The sequence below is a fragment of the Pongo abelii genome, chromosome 6, assembly GCF_028885655.2.
Source record: "Pongo abelii isolate AG06213 chromosome 6, NHGRI_mPonAbe1-v2.0_pri, whole genome shotgun sequence".
Taxonomy (NCBI): Eukaryota; Metazoa; Chordata; class Mammalia; order Primates; family Hominidae; genus Pongo; species Pongo abelii.
Window position 1 is genome coordinate 21,174,580 of NC_071991.2, and position 15,141 is coordinate 21,189,720.

The 15,141-nt window shown below is 51.0% G+C and overlaps 1 protein-coding gene across 11 annotated transcripts in view; it reads left to right on the plus strand.

Moving 5' to 3' along the window:
- Positions 1-15,141, plus strand: part of LOC103891092 (general transcription factor II-I repeat domain-containing protein 1-like) — a 37,632-nt gene that overhangs the window by 5,335 nt on the left and 17,156 nt on the right. For 7 of the 11 annotated variants that reach the window (XR_008527422.2, XR_010140652.1, XR_008527426.2 and 4 more), the window contains 7 exons: positions 331-396; positions 4,098-4,135; positions 4,640-4,720; positions 5,829-5,918; positions 11,769-11,834; positions 12,946-12,977; positions 13,055-13,129. Coding sequence is in view for 4 of the 11 variants with exons in the window: in XM_063725705.1 (XP_063581775.1) it covers positions 4,114-4,135; positions 4,640-4,720; positions 5,829-5,918; positions 11,769-11,830 (255 nt within the window). In the remaining 7 variants the exon portion in view is untranslated. The other 4 variants (XM_054560478.2, XM_054560477.2, XM_063725705.1 and 1 more) reach the window with 3 other exon arrangements.

The following is a 15,141-nucleotide window of genomic DNA, read 5'->3' on the forward strand; positions in this document are numbered from 1 at the left end:
TTCTGTCACATACTATACTCAGTCACATACCTAGAAAGACCCATGGTCACTCCTAGTCCACAGAACCTTCCAAATCTTCATTCAGGCTGGTGGTGCCCTAGATTTGATTTCACAAACAGGAAAGTGAGCCCTGTCTGGCTCACAGGAATTGTGGATCTGTCTGCGTGTGCCATTTCTGAGGAAATAAGTTGCCCACCGCCACCGCCCCAGCCCCAGCCTTCCCCCATTCCAAGATCTCACCACAGGGCCAATCTTGGTACCAGCAGAGCAGGAACATCAGCCGAGAAGCTGCCACCAAAGAGCCTTAACAGACTGCCTTTTGCCTTCCAGACAGTCAAGGTGACGTGATCCGGCCCCTGTGGAAGCAGGTGGAGTTGCTCTTCAACACAAGATACGGTGAGCAAGAAGTGGGACAGGGTTGGGGGCATCCCAGCCCCCTCCAGTGGCCCTGTTTGCAGAAGGGCTTTGGACCCATCCCCTTGCCAGCTCCCATCCCAGCTGCTCTCTGGGCAGGGACAAGGGAGGGAGGGAAGGGAGGAGCTGGGACCCTCCTTTAAAAAAAGAGAATAAGATAAGATAACCTTAGTGGTGTGCCAGGCATGAGGCTAGGTGCTTCCCCATGTTTTTTTGTTTTGTTTTGTTTTGTTTTGTTTTTTTTAGACAGAGTCTGACTCTGTGGCCCAGACTGGAGTGCAGTAGCACAATGTCGGTTCACTGCAACCTCCGCCTCCCAGGTTCAAGTGATTCTCCTGCCTCACCCTCCCGAGTAGCTGGGATTGCAGGCGCTTGCCACCACACCCGGCTAATTTTTGTATTTTTAATAGAGACAGGGCTTCACCATGTCGGTCAGGCTGGTCTTGAACTCCTGACCTTAAGCGATCCTCCCACCTCTGCCTCCCAAAGTGCAGGGATGACAGGCATGAGCCACTGTGCCCAGCCCCCCGTGTTCTTCTATCCCACCTCACAAAATCCCCATGTCCTAAGACCCACTTTACAGGTGAGGAGCACTGAGGCCTCGTAAAGGAGTGTGACTCATCCAAGGACCCACACCACTCAGTGGCAGAGATCAGGCTCATTCCAAGGCGTGGGTGTTGGTGTTGTAGAGATGAGGTCTTGCTATATTGCCCAGGCTGGTCTTGAACTCCTGAGCTCAAGTGTTCCTCCTGCCTCAGCCTCCCAAAGTGCTGGGATTACAGGCAGGAGCCACCACTGCTCCCAGCCTAAAAAGGTTTTTAAGGCTCATGACACACTGTACTGAGTTGCTCTCTGGAAATGTTACAATTTTTGCTTCTCAGGGAGGTACATTTTTCTGTACGCTCATAGGCATGAAATGCAAAAATGCAATCCTAAATTTTTATCTTGGCCCCATGTGCTGGCTCACATCTATAATCCCAGCACTTTGGGAGGCCAAGGTGGGAGGACTGTTTGAGCTCAGGAGTTTGAGACCAGCCTGGGCAACATAGTGAGACCCGACTTCCAAAAACAACCCCAAAACTAAATTTTTCATTTTTGACAAATTTCAAATGACGTTTATTACTAATGAAGATGAATATTTGTCATCCCTTGTTGGCCCTTTGTATGTCTAAATGGTGAATTGTTCATTCATGTCCTTGGTGCATTATTTAATGTTTTAAATGTTTCTTCTTCTTTTTTTTTTTTCTGAGATGGAGTCATGCTCTGTCGCCCAGGCTATAGTGCAGTGGCGCCGTCTTGGCTCATCACAAGCTCTGCCTCCTGGGTTCATGCCATTCTCTTGCCTCAGTTTCCTGAGTAGCTGGGACTACAGGTGCCCGCCACCATGCCTGGCTAATTTTTTGTATTTTTAGTAGAGACAGGGTTTCACCGTGTTAGCCAGGACGGTCTTGATATCCCGCCCTCATGATCCGCTCACCTCGGCCTCCCAAAGTGCTGGGATTACAGGCATGAGCCTCCGCGCCCAGCCTAAATATTTTTTTCTTTACTTATTTGAAGAAGTTCTTTAACCTTTTGTCTGCCACATGGAGTTTGTCATTGGTCTTCTTGTCTTTGATTTAAAAAAACTATTCATTCCTAGATGGGCATTACCCTTATTAAACAAATAATAAAATGTGTGATATAATGATACATTTAAAACAAGACAACCAATATCTTGATGTACATAAAGATAAACTTCAGAACACAAACATTAAATGTTTCAACACACATTTGAATGAACTTTACTTACAAATTGTTTAGTTGGAAAAGAAATTTGTGTTCAAAAAATGTTTTCACTGGTGGAAAAATAAATCTAACAAAAACAGTATATGAAAACACTGATTTACAAAGCCAAAATATATCTTAGTTTCATTTCCTGTGTGCCCTCAATGTGATTGTCTCTATTTTTTTTTTTTTTTTTTTTTAACAGAGACCGAGGTCTCACTGTGTTGTCCAGGTTGGTCTTGAACTCGTGGCCTCAAGTGATCCTCCTGCCTCGGCCTCCCAAAAGGCTGGGATAACAGGACTGAGCCACTGCGCCTGGCTGAGGTTCTCATTAAATGAAAATAAAGGCCAGGCACGGTGGCTTATACCTGTAATGCCAGCCCTTTGGGAGTTTGAGGTGGGTGGATCACCTGAGTTCAGGAGTTTGAGACCAGCCTGACCAACATGGTGAAACCCCATCTCTACTAAAAATATAAAAAATTAGCTGGGCGTGGTGGCAGGCACCTGTAATCCCACCTTCTCGGGTGGCTGAGGCAGGAGAATCGCTTGAACCCAAGAGGCAGAGGTTGCAGTGAGCTGAGATTGTGCCACTGCACTCCAGCCTGGGTGACAGAGCAAGACTCTGTCTCAAAATAAATACACGCCCACACCAGGCTGGGCTTGGTGGCTCATTCCTATAATCCCAGCACTTTGGGAGGCCAAGGTGGGTAGATCTCTTGACCCGTGGAGTTTGAGACCAGCCTAGGCAACACAGTGAGACCCTTGTCTCTACAAAACATAAAAAGTTAGCTGGGCGTGGTGGCTGCTACCTGTGATCCCAGCTACTTGGGAGGCTGAGGTGGGAGGATTGCTTGAGCCTGGGAGGTCAAGGCTACAGTGAGCTACGATCGCACTACTGCACTCCAGCCTGGACAACAGAGTGAGACCTTGTCTCAAAAATACAAACATGTGGCCGGGCACGATGGCTCACGCCTGTAATCCCAGCACTTTGGGAGGCTGAGGCAGGCAGATCACCTGAGGTCAGGAGTTCGAAACCAACCTGGCCAACATGACGAAACCCCGTCTCTACTAAAAATACAAAAATAATTAGCTGGATATGATGGCGTATGCCTCTAGTCCCAGCCACTCGGGAGGTTGAGGCAGGAGAATCTCTTGATTCCCAGAAGCAGAGATTGCAGTGAGTCAAGATTGTGCCACTGCACTCCTGCCTGGGCAACAGAGCAAGACTCTGTCCCAAAAAAAAAAAAATAATACATGGATGCATATATACATATACATATATACATACATACATACATACATACCAACACCAGGTTCGATGCCTGACTTGAGTGCCCACCAGACCCCGCCCCCAGCAGTCAGCTTGGCTACCATCCACCAACACCCCCCAAGCAGATTCTGACCTCTTAAGGCAGAGGTGGGCTGTTCATCCCAGAATCCCCACATCGTATCAGGCCTCTCCCTGCAGTTCTCTGGGAGGGAGGGAATTAACCAAATCATCCGTCTCAGGGTTCCTGCCACCTTCATTCCCCAGCCCCCTCTCCAGATTCTTAACACTTTCCAGGCCCTGCAGGTCTCAGTCCCCCACAAGCAGTGATCAAACCCCTACTGTGCCAAGCCTAGGAGCCCAGGGCTCCCAGGTGGTGAGGAAGGGGGATACCCAGATGCTCACCCCAGGACAGTGAGCAGATGCCTGGCTTGGCCACCCCTGGAGATTGTGGTCCCTGGAGACAGGGCACGAGGAATCTCTCTCCCTGGTGGAGGTGGGGAGCACCATCCTGGAGGGCCAGGGGTGATGGGGGCAGGGATGCCTTCCGCAGTGGCAACCGCAGTGGGCCCCAACCGCCTGGAGGGGCAAGGCTGGGGCAGGGTGGCCATGGACTTGGCTGACAGGTGTCATTTCCTGCTTCCCTTCACAGGTCAGACAAGGGCGGCATGTCTGAAGACTGTGGGCCAGGTGAGAAGTACCAGGGCCCACTGTGTGTGTCATGGGCTGGGAGGGCAACCACCAGCCCTACCCGCAGCTTTGGGGAGAAGCTCAACTCAGCCCATGAGCCTGGAGTGCTAACGAGCCTCCTCTGCCCACCTGCATCTCCCAGGCCTCGCAGCGCCAAGGTGCAAGGCATACTGGGAGCTTACTGGGGTGGGGACGTGGAGAGCTAGGTGCTGGCATCACCACTGCCTCCTGTCAATGCCCAGACCCAGGCTGCAGGTTCTTGAACCAGCAGCCTCCCCTCTGGGGGGCCTCAGTTACCGGGTCTGTAAATTGGAGCCCCTAAGCCTGGCCTGAGGGGCCCCCAACCTCCAGTTCCGGTCTGGGCAGAAGCCAGGGGAGTGACATGACTTGTCCTAGGTAGGGCCTCACTAACAAGTTACAGACACCAGAATGTTCTGGAAAGACTCACTCTGCCTGGTCAGGCTCCTGCCAGACTTGACCAGATCCTTCTTTTCCTCCTTGCAGGAACCTCCAGGGAGCTGGGTTGGCTGAGGCCGATCAAAATTGAGCCAGAGGATCTGGACATCATTGCAGTCACTGTCCCAGGTAAGCGACGGGCATCTGACCACCCCCTGCAGAAATCAGGGCCGTACCATTAGCCTCCTGAGGGTCTGCCCTGGTGAAGAAGAGGCCTCCAGGCCACTCTTTCTCTCCATGGATTCTGAGAACCACCTGGGTATTGTGAATTCTTTCTCTGGCCACATCTGCCCCCTGCATTGTGAACCAGTGTTCTTAGCTCTGACGTTCCAGAAGATCCCCTCAAACATCACCCCCTGGCTTGGCTTCCCTGGAATTTGTGAGGCTGGAGAGAAGAAAAAGGCATGAGCCTGAGAGGCTCCAAGTTGGACCCTACCCCCTGCCAAGCCTCATTTTCCACATCTTCAGAGGAGAGGGTAGATTTGGGCACTGGAGCCTCAGTATGGGGTGACTGTCAGAAGCCAAGAGGATGCCGGATGCAGTGGCTCATGCTTGTAATCCCGGCATTTTGGGTGGCTGACATGGGAGGATTGCTTGAGGCCAGGAGTTCAAGACCAGACTGGGCAACATAACAAGACCCCCCATCTCTACAAAAAATACAAAACATTAGCCAAATGTGGTGGTGTGTGACTGTCAGTGCAGCTTCTCAGGAGGCTAAGGCACGAGGATCACTTGAGCCCAAGAGTTGGAGGCTGCAGTGAGCTGTGATCACACCACTGCACTCCAGCCTGGGCAACCAGAGCAAGAACCTCTCTCAAAAAAAAGAAATGGCCGGGTGCAGTGGCTCACGCCTATAATCCCAGCACTTTTGGAGGCCGAGGTGGGCGGATCACCTGAGGTCAAGAGTTCGAGACCAGCCTGGCCAACATGGTGAAACCCCATCTCTACTAAAAATACAAAAATTAGCCAGGTATGGTGGCTCACGCCTGTAATCCCAGCTACTCAGGAGGCTGAGGCAGGAGAATCGCTTGAACCCGGGAGGCGGAGGTTACAGTGAACCGAGATGGCACCACTGCACTCCAGCCTGGGCGACAGAGCGAGACTTCATCTCGAACAAAAATAAGAGAAAGAAAAGGACCCTTGTCTCTGGGGAGACTGGGCTGAGTGGTCTCTGAGGGAGTATGACAGGAGTATGACAGGCAGAAGACACCCGTGTCATTTGGAGTTTTGTCTTCAGACCCCTCTCCAACATCTGGGGAAATGACAGACTCGATGCCTGGGCACCTGCCATCGGAGGACTCTGGTTATGGGATGGAGATGCTGACAGGTAAGAAGTGGAGCTGGGCTGGTGGTTCGTGGGACTCATCTCCCCGGGGAGCAAAGGGAAAGGGGTGGGCCAGGCAGACCCCAGGCTTTTCTTGGTATTGACCGCCTCTAGTAGAGGAAACCCAATATAGGCCTGACCCCAACCCAAGGCTGGGTTCCTTTTGGAAACCTCAAGTAGGCTCTATTTATTTATTTAGAGACCTTGGGCATTTCACTTCATCTTTGTGTGTTTCCCTATTTTTTTTTTTTTTTTTGGAGATGGAGTTTCACTCTTGTTGCCCAGGCTGGAGTGCAGTGGCACGATCTCGGCTTAACGCACCTTCCGCCTCCTGGGTTCAAGCGATTCTCCTGCCTCAGCCTCCTGAGTAGCTGGGATTACAGGCACATGCCACCACGCATGGCTAATTTTGTATTTTTAGCGGAGACGGGCTTTCGCCATGTCGGTCAGGCTGGTCTCGACCTCCTGACCTCAGGTGATCCACCTGCCTCAGCCTCCCAAAGTGCTGGGATTGCAGGCCCGAGCCACCACGCCCGACCATAGGCTCCATTTATAACAAGGCCCAGCATCCTTCCCAGGAGCCACCTATTGGGAATAATTTGTCCATTTATCCAACAACTAGTTATTGAGCATCTATTGTGTACCTGGTCCCATGTAAGGGGCTGGAGACAAAGCAGTGAAGCAAGCAGAAGTCCCCACCTCCTGGAGTTCACATCCTCATGGGAAGAGATAGATGGATAGTAAGCAAATAAGTAAAATAGGCAGGCTAAGGTGGCTCATGCTTGTAATCCCAACACTTTGAGAAGCCAAGGCGAGGGGATTACTTGAGGCCGGGAGTTCAAGATCAGCCTGGGCAACATAGAGAGAACCATCTCTTAAATTTTTTGACATGGATCCTCACTCTGTCGCCCAGGCTGGAGTGCAGTGGCGCGATCTCAGCTCACTGCAACCTCCGCCTCCTGGGTTCAAGCAGTTCTCCTGCCTCAACCTCCTGAGCAGCTAGGATTACAGGTGCCCACCACCACGCCTGGCTAATTTTTTTGTATTTTTAGTAGACACGGGGTTTCACCATCATGACCAGGCAGGTCTCGAAATCCTGACCTCAAATGATCCTCCTGCCTCAGCCTCCCAAAGTGCTGGGATTACAGGCGTGAGCCACTGTGCCCTGCCTCAACAAATATTTATTGAGCACCTGCTGTGTACTAGGTCCTATGTAAGGGGCTGGGGAAAAAGCAGTAGACCAAACAGATGTCCCCACCTCCTGGGGTACACATCCTCGTGTGGAGAGATAAGCAGTAAACAAATAAGTAAAATAGGCAGGGCAAGGTGGCTCACGCTTGTAATTCCAGCACTTTGGGAGGCCAAGGCGAGGGGACTGCTTGAGGCCAGGAGTTCGAGACCAGTCAGCAACATAGCAAGTCCCCATCTCTACTGAAGAATTTTTTTTAATTGACTGATGCAGTGGCTCGCACCTATAATCTCAACACTTTGGGAGGCCAAAGCAGGAGGATCACTTCAGCCCAGGAGCTTGAGGCTAGCCTGGGCAACATGGTGAAACCCCATCTCTACAAAAAGTACAAAAATTAATTGGGCATGATGGTGCGTATCTGTAGTCCCAGCTACTTGGGAGGCTGAGGTGGGAGGATTGATTGAGCCCAGGAGGTTGAGGCTGTGGTGAGCTGTGATGGTGCCACTGAGCAAGACCCTGTCTTAAAATAAATAAATAAATAGGTCAGACGCATTGGCTCACACCTGTAATTCACCACTTTGGAAGGCTGAGGCGGGCAGATCGCTTGAGGTCAGGAGTTGAAAACCAGCCTGGCCAACATGGTGAAACCCCGTCTCTACTAAAAATACAAAAATTAGCTGGGCGTGGTGGCACATGCCTGTAATCCCAGCTACTCAGGAGGCTGAGGCAGGAGAATCACTTGAACCCAGGAAGCAGAGGTTGTAGTGAGCCAAGATTTTGCCATTGCACTACAGCCTAGATGACAGAGTGAAACTCTGCCTCAAAATAAATAGATAGATAGATAATACTAGATACATAGATAGATAAAAATTAGACAGGCATGGTGGGACCTATGTTTAGTCCCATCTACTCGGGAGGCTGAGGCAGGAGGATCCATTGAGCCCAGGAGCTGGAGCCTGCAGTCAGCTATGATGGTGCCACTGCACTCCAGTCTGGGAGCCACGGCAAGACACCGTCTCAAAAAAACAAAAATAGACTGGGCATGAAGACTGAAGACTGCGTAATTCCAGCACTTTGGGAGGCCGAGGCAGGCAGATCACCTGAGGCCAGGAGTTCAAGATCAGCCTGGCCAACCTAGTGAAACCCCATCTCTGCTAAAAAGACCAAAAACATTAGCTGGGCATGGTGGCAGACACCTGCAGTCCCAGCTACTTGGGACACTGAGGCAGGAAAACCTCTTGAACCTTGGGAGGCAGAGTTTGCAGCTGAGATCGCGCCACTGCACTCCAGCCAGGTCAACAGAGTGAAACTCTATTTCAAAAACAAAGAAAGAAACAAAAATAGGGAACAAGGTAGGATGCTTAGGATGTAACACTAAGAAAAAGAAGAAAAATTGATTGTGCTTTGCTTACAACTGTGTTGCACACATAATCACTGGGGAAAAATGAGGGTATAGCAAAACAGTAGCAGCGTTAGGCAAAATGATTTGCGTTTTTTATTTTCTAAATCAATTAGGATGCACTTCTAATACTTTGGTAATGAAGAAAAAACCATGCTTTGTCCAGCACAAACTGGGCATGACTAGACTTGACAGCAGTCTGTGGTGTAGCTATCCAGAGAGTTTGGTTGACGCCAACCTCAGGCTGAGATGACAGCATGATGTGGTGGCTAAGGAATTGACATGGCACCCAGATGGGTTTCACAGTGGTGTTAGAAAACACCATGGAAGCCAGGCACGGTGGCTCACGCCTGTAATCCCAGCACTTTGGGAGGACGAGGCGGGCGGATCATGAGGTCAGGAAATCGAGACCATCTTGGCTAACACGGTGAAACCCTGTCTCTACTAAAAATACAAAAACTTTGCCGGCCGTGGAGGCGGGCGCCTGTAGTCCCAGGTACTCAGGAGGCTGAGGCAGGAGAATGGCGTGAACCTAGGAGGAGGAGCTTGCAGTGAGCCGAGATCGCGCCACTGCACTTCAGCCTGGGCAACAGAGCGAGACTCCGTCTCAAAAAAAAAAAAAAAGAAAGAAAAAGAAAACACCGTGAAAGCCTCCATGCAGCACTCACAGCCAGAGGCTGAGTGGCACTGCAGGAGCTGGGGGCCTTGGATGAGCATAGCACCACTGCTGTTTGTTTCACAGAGCAGAACACAGACTTAGCCAGGTTCGGGCTCAGCCACCTCCCCAAGGTCACACAGCCCTGGGCTGGAACACATGTTTCCTATGCAGGGCTCCTTCCCAGACACCCCAGTCAAACCTGATGAATTAAGAAAATTCTGGCTGGGCGTGGTAGCTCATGCCTATAATCCCAGCACTTTGGGAGGCCGACGCGGGTGGATTACCTGAGGTCAAGAGTTCCAGACCAGCCTTGCCAACATGGCAAAACCCCATCTCTACTAAAAATACAAAATTAACCAGGCATGGTGGTGCACACCTGTAATCCCAGCTGTTTAGAAGGCTGAGGCAGGAGAATCATTTGAACGCAGGAGGCGGAGGTTGCAGTGAGCCAAGATCGCACCATTGTACTCCAGCCTGGGTGACAAGAGTGAAACTCCAACTAGAAAAAAGAAAAAGAAAAGTCTAATGGTGGTGCACGCCTGTAATCCCAGGTAATCGAGAAGCTGAGGCAGGAGAATCGCTTGAACCCAGGAGGCAGAGGGAGCAGTGAGATCAGACTGCACCAATGCACTCCAGCCTGGGTGACAGAGTGGGACTCTGTCTCAAAAAGAACAAAACAACATAAAGGAAAATTCTGAGATGTCCAGGACCACCGTGGACTAAAGATTTTGCATGTGTATGCTTTTTCTGTTTACACATGTATGATATGAAACAGTTAAATGATAGACAACTGTGTAACACATTGAGCAGGTGCAGTGGCTCATGTCTGTAATCCTAGCACTTTGGGAGGCCAACATGGGATGATCTCTTGAGCCCAGGAGTTCGAGACCAGCTTGGGCAACATGGCAAAACCCTTTCTCTACAAAAAATTTTAAAAAGTAGCCAACCGTGGTAATGCATGCCTCTAGTTCCAGCTACTGAGGAGACTGAGGTGGGTGGATCGCTTGATCCCAGGAGTTTACAATCAGCCTGGGCAGCATAGCAAGACCCCATCTCTACAAAAAATAAAACAATTAACTGGATGTGGTGGTACGTACCTGTAGTCCCAGCTGTTCGGGAGGTTGAGATGGGAGAATCGCTTGAGCCCAAGAGGTTGTGGCTGCATGGGCTGTGATTGCACCACTGCACTCCAGCCTGGGCAGCAGAGCAAGACCCTGTCTCTTGAAACAAAACAAAACCAAAAACTATGTAACATATGGAGGAAAGCTCCAATCACATCCTCCTAAGGCAACCACTAGTATCCCTAGTACCTATCCTTTGTATGTTTTTTTCTATGTGCTAACTCATGTGATGACTATTTTAAACAAATTGTCCCGTGTTCTCAACTGTGTTTTTTTTTGTTGTTTTTTTTTTTTAGACGGAATCTCACCCTGTTGCCCAGGCTGGAGTGCAGTGGCACGACCTCACTGCAACCTCCACCTCCTGGGTTCTGGCGATTCTCTTGTCTCAGCTTCCCGAGTAGCTGGGATTACAGGCGCCTGCTACCACGCCTGGCTAATTTTTGTATGTCTAATAGAGACAGGGCTTCACTGTGTTGGCCAGGCTGGTCTTGAACTCCTGACCTTAAGCGATCCGCCCACCTCGGCCTCCCAAAGAACAGGGATTATAGGCATGAGCCACTGTGCCCAGCCCCCCATGTTCTTGTATCCCATGTCACAAAATCCCCATGTCCTAAGACCTACTTTACAGATGAGGAGTACTGAGGCCTGATAAAGGGGTGTGACTCATCCAAGGCCCCACACCACTCAGTGGCAGAGATCAGGCTCATTCCAGGGCATGAGTGTTGGTGTTGTATACATGAGGTACCTGGTCAGAGCTAGGAGCAGTTCCCACTGCTAAGGGAAATTATAAGGCTTTGTTTTTATTACACACCCTGCTGCTTTCCACAAAGGTTTTAAGACTGGGAACTGAGCCTCCTCTATCTGAACAAGTAGAATAGAGGCCTGAAAGCACAAAATTGGCTTTGTGTCCAGCAGACACACCCATTTTCAGAAAGGTGAGAATTCCCTCCCTGCTGAGAATGGAAGTAGGACAGAGAGAGAGGGAGGCCAGCGTGAGGGTGGGTCTGTTTCACCTCTGGAGTATCCTGAAATGGAATGAGTGAGTGTCAGAGGAGAGAATTGTCACTTCCCCAAACCCAGCCTGGCAGGAGGAAGCATGAAGTCTTAACACAGTTCCACTGCCACCTGGTGGCGGCGTGCTCAATTTGCAGGCTTAGTGTGTACCCAGTAGTTCTCAGTCACATACTATACTCAGTCACATACCTAGAAAGACCCATGGTCACTCCTAGTCCACAGAACCTTCCAAATCTTCATTCAGGCTGGTGGTGCCCTAGATTTGATTTCACAAACAAGGTTGTGAGCCCAGGAATTGTGGACCTGTCTGCATGTGCCATTTCTGAGGAAATAAGTTACACCACCGCCACCGCCCCAGCCTTCCCCCATTCCAAGATCCCACCACAGGGCCAGTCTTGGTACCAGCAGAGCAGGAACATCAGCCGAGAAGCTGCCACCAAAGAGCCTCAACAGACTGCCTTTTGCCTTCCAGACAGTCAAGATGACGTGATCTGGCCCCTGCGGAAGCAAGTGGAGCTGCTCTTCAACACATGATATGGTGAGCAAGAGGTGGGACAGGGTTTGGGGGCATCCCAGCCCCCTCCAGTGGCCCTGTTTGCAGAAGGGCTTTGGACCCATCCCCTTGCCAGCTCCCATCCCAGCTGCTCTCTGGGCAGGGAGAAGGGAGGGAGGGAAGGGAGGAGCTGGGACCCTCCTTAAAAAAAAAAAAAGAATAAGATAAGATAACCTCAGTGTGTGCTGCTGGGCATGAGGCTAGGTGCTTCCCCACTTTTTTTTTTTTTTTTTTTTTGACACCGAGTCTCACTCTTACCCAGGCTGGAGTGCAGTGGCGCAATGTCGGCTCACTGCAACCTCTGCCTCCCAGGTTCAAGCAATTATCCTGCCTCACCCTCCCGAGTAGCTGGGATTACAGGTGCCCACCACCACACCTGGCTAATTTTTGTATTTTTAATAGAGACAGGGCTTCACTGTGTTGGCCAGGCTGGTCTTGAACTCCTGACCTCAAGCGATCCACCCACCTCTGCCTCCCAGAGTGCAGGGATGACAGGCATGAGCCACCGTGTCCAGCCCCCGTGTTCTTGTATCCCATCTCACAAAATCCCCATGTCCTAAGACCCACTTTACAGCTGAGGAGAACTGAGGCCTGGTAAAGGGGTGTGACTCGTCCAAGGCCCCACACTACTCAGTGGCAGAGATTAGGCTCATTCCAAGGTTTGGTGTTGGGCCACACCAGCATGTGGGATTGCTTATGGTGGCAGGAGGGACACTCGGGGGGCCTTACTGGAAGGGTGAGGCTGAGTGGACTCAGGGGGAAGCAATGCCGAATCTCAGCAGCCATTAGTGGTGGCTTCTGTGCTGCCTGGGCATGAGGGCATGGACCCAGTGTGGGCCTTGGGGTAACCCTGGGTTGAGTTCTCATCCCCTGGCTCTGCCGTTCAGTGGCTCTGTGACCTCAGAGAAGTCATGTCCCCTCTGATCTCCAGGTTCCTTTCCTGCAGGCTGGGGAGCCACTCTTTCCACCTTCCAGGAAGGCTGGCAGGCCCTCAAAAGGGCTCTGGCAGCTTTGCCCCCTACACATGCACGGAACACGGGTTGAGGCTCCTGGCCCCATGGCACCAGGTGGCCTTACAGCAGCCATGTCTCTGCAGCCAAGGCCATTGGCATCTCGGAGCCCGTCAAGGTGCTGTACTCCAAGTTTCTGATGCACCTGGAGGAGCTGTTTGTGGTGGGGTTGTCTGAAGGCATCTCCCTCCGCAGGCCCAGCTGCTTCGGGATCGCCAAGCTCTGGAAGATTCTGGAGGCCAGCAACAGCATCCAGTTTGTGATCAAGAGGTAAGGCCCGACCAGGTCCCTGGGAGACAGCACCAGGCCTGCTCAGCACCCGGGGCAGGAGCAGCACCAAATCACCATCAAGCGATTCTTGTGCCTCAGCCACCCGAGTAGCTGGGACCACAGGTGTGTGCCAGCATGCCCAGCTAATTTTTTTATTAATTGATTGATTGATTTTATTTTTTTAGAGATAGGGTCTGGCCACATTGCCCAGACTGTTCTCAAACTCCTGGACTCAAGCCATCTCCTGCCTGGGCCTCCCAAAGTGATTACAGGCATGAGCCACCGCGCCTGGCCACTATTTCTTGTTTCCTTTAGACAGAGTCTCACTCTGTCTCCCAGGCTGGAGTGCAGTGGTGCAATCTTGGCTCACTGCAACCACAGCCTCCTGGGTTCAAATGATTCTCCTGACTCAGCCTCTCGAGTAGCTGAGACTACAGGTGCCCGCCACCACGCCCGGCTAATTTTTGTATTTTTAGCTGAGATGGGGTTTCACCATGTTGGCCAGGCTGGTCTTGAACTACTGACCTCAAGTGATCCGACCACCTCAGCCTCCCAAATTGCTGGGATTATAGGCATGAGCCACCGCACCAGGCCTTTCTTTTCGCTCTCTTTTTTTTTTTTCTTTGACAGCAAGGTGTTAGATGGGTTTGGCTGCAGTTGGCAGATACGAGGCTACCCAGGGCTGCCAGACCCAAAGCCACCGAGCTGACCCCTCTCGCAGTCTCAGGAGAGCAGTGTTCAGTTTGCCCAGATGCAGAATGGGAACGTCCCATCAGCTCACGGGTTCTCCAGGCTGGCGTGTTGGTGTCCTGGGCCAGGGGCTGGGGGCAATGCCCCATTGTCCCAGGATGAGAAAGTCCGGCAGTGGCTTCTCCAGGCTCTTTCTGTTTCCTTGAGCATGTCGTGTTTTTGCCACTGAGGTCCCGGGGCAGCACCCATGGATACACCCTGTGTGCCCAGCTAGGATAAAAAGTCCCTTTGGAGAAGGTGGTAGCAGTTATTGAGTAAAAATGTGGTCGGAGGATTTCAGGAACAGTGGTTCATGCCTGTAATCCCAGCACTTTGGGAAGCTGAGGTGGGAGGATTGCTTGAGCACAGGAGTTCAAGACCAGCCTGAGCAACATAGCAAGACTGTGTCACTACAAAAAAATTTTTTTAAGCTCTAGTGTAGCAGCACATGCCTGTAGTCTCAGCTACTCAGGAGGCTGAAGCAGAAGGATCACTTGAGGCCAGGAGTTCAAGACTAGCATGGGCAACATAACAAGACCCCATCTCTACAAAAAAATTTTAAATTAACTGGGCATGGTGGTGCACACCTGTAATCTCAGCTACTCAGGAGGCTGAGGTGGGAGGATCACTTAAGCCCAGGAGGGGTTTGGAGGCTCCAGTCTATGATTGCACCACTGCACTCCAGCCTGGGTAACAGAGCAAGACCCCTACTCAAAAAAATAAAAAAACAAAACAGGGAATGGGAGAATCGTATTTCCATTTTGTGTTTGTTACTTCTGTGTTACTGTAATAGCATACATTTAGGCTTGGTTTATGGTGGGGCACGATGGCTCACGCCTGTAATCCCAGCACTTTGGGAGGCCAAGGTGGGCAGATCACTTGAGGTCAGGAGTTCGAGACCAGCCTGGCCAACATGGCAAGATCCCATCTCTACTAAAAATACACAAATTAGCCAAGCGTGGTGGCTCATGCCTGTAATCCCAGCTGTAATCTCCCTGTCATCAGGAGACTGAGGCAGAAGAATCACTTGAACCCGGGAGGTGGAGGTTGCATTGAGCTGAGATGGTGCCACAACACTCCAGCCTGGGCGACAGAGTGAGACTCTGTCTCAAAAAAAAAAAAAAAAAAAAAAAAATAGGCTTGGTTTGGTTGAAAGCAGCAAGAAAGAAGAGACTCTTAAGGGTTTGTTCCTCCAGGGGAGTAGATGGTTCTCAAACTGGGAGACTCACAGTGTCATTTCTGCGTAAAGTGGTGATGAGATCTGCTGGGACAGGGAGCTCTTC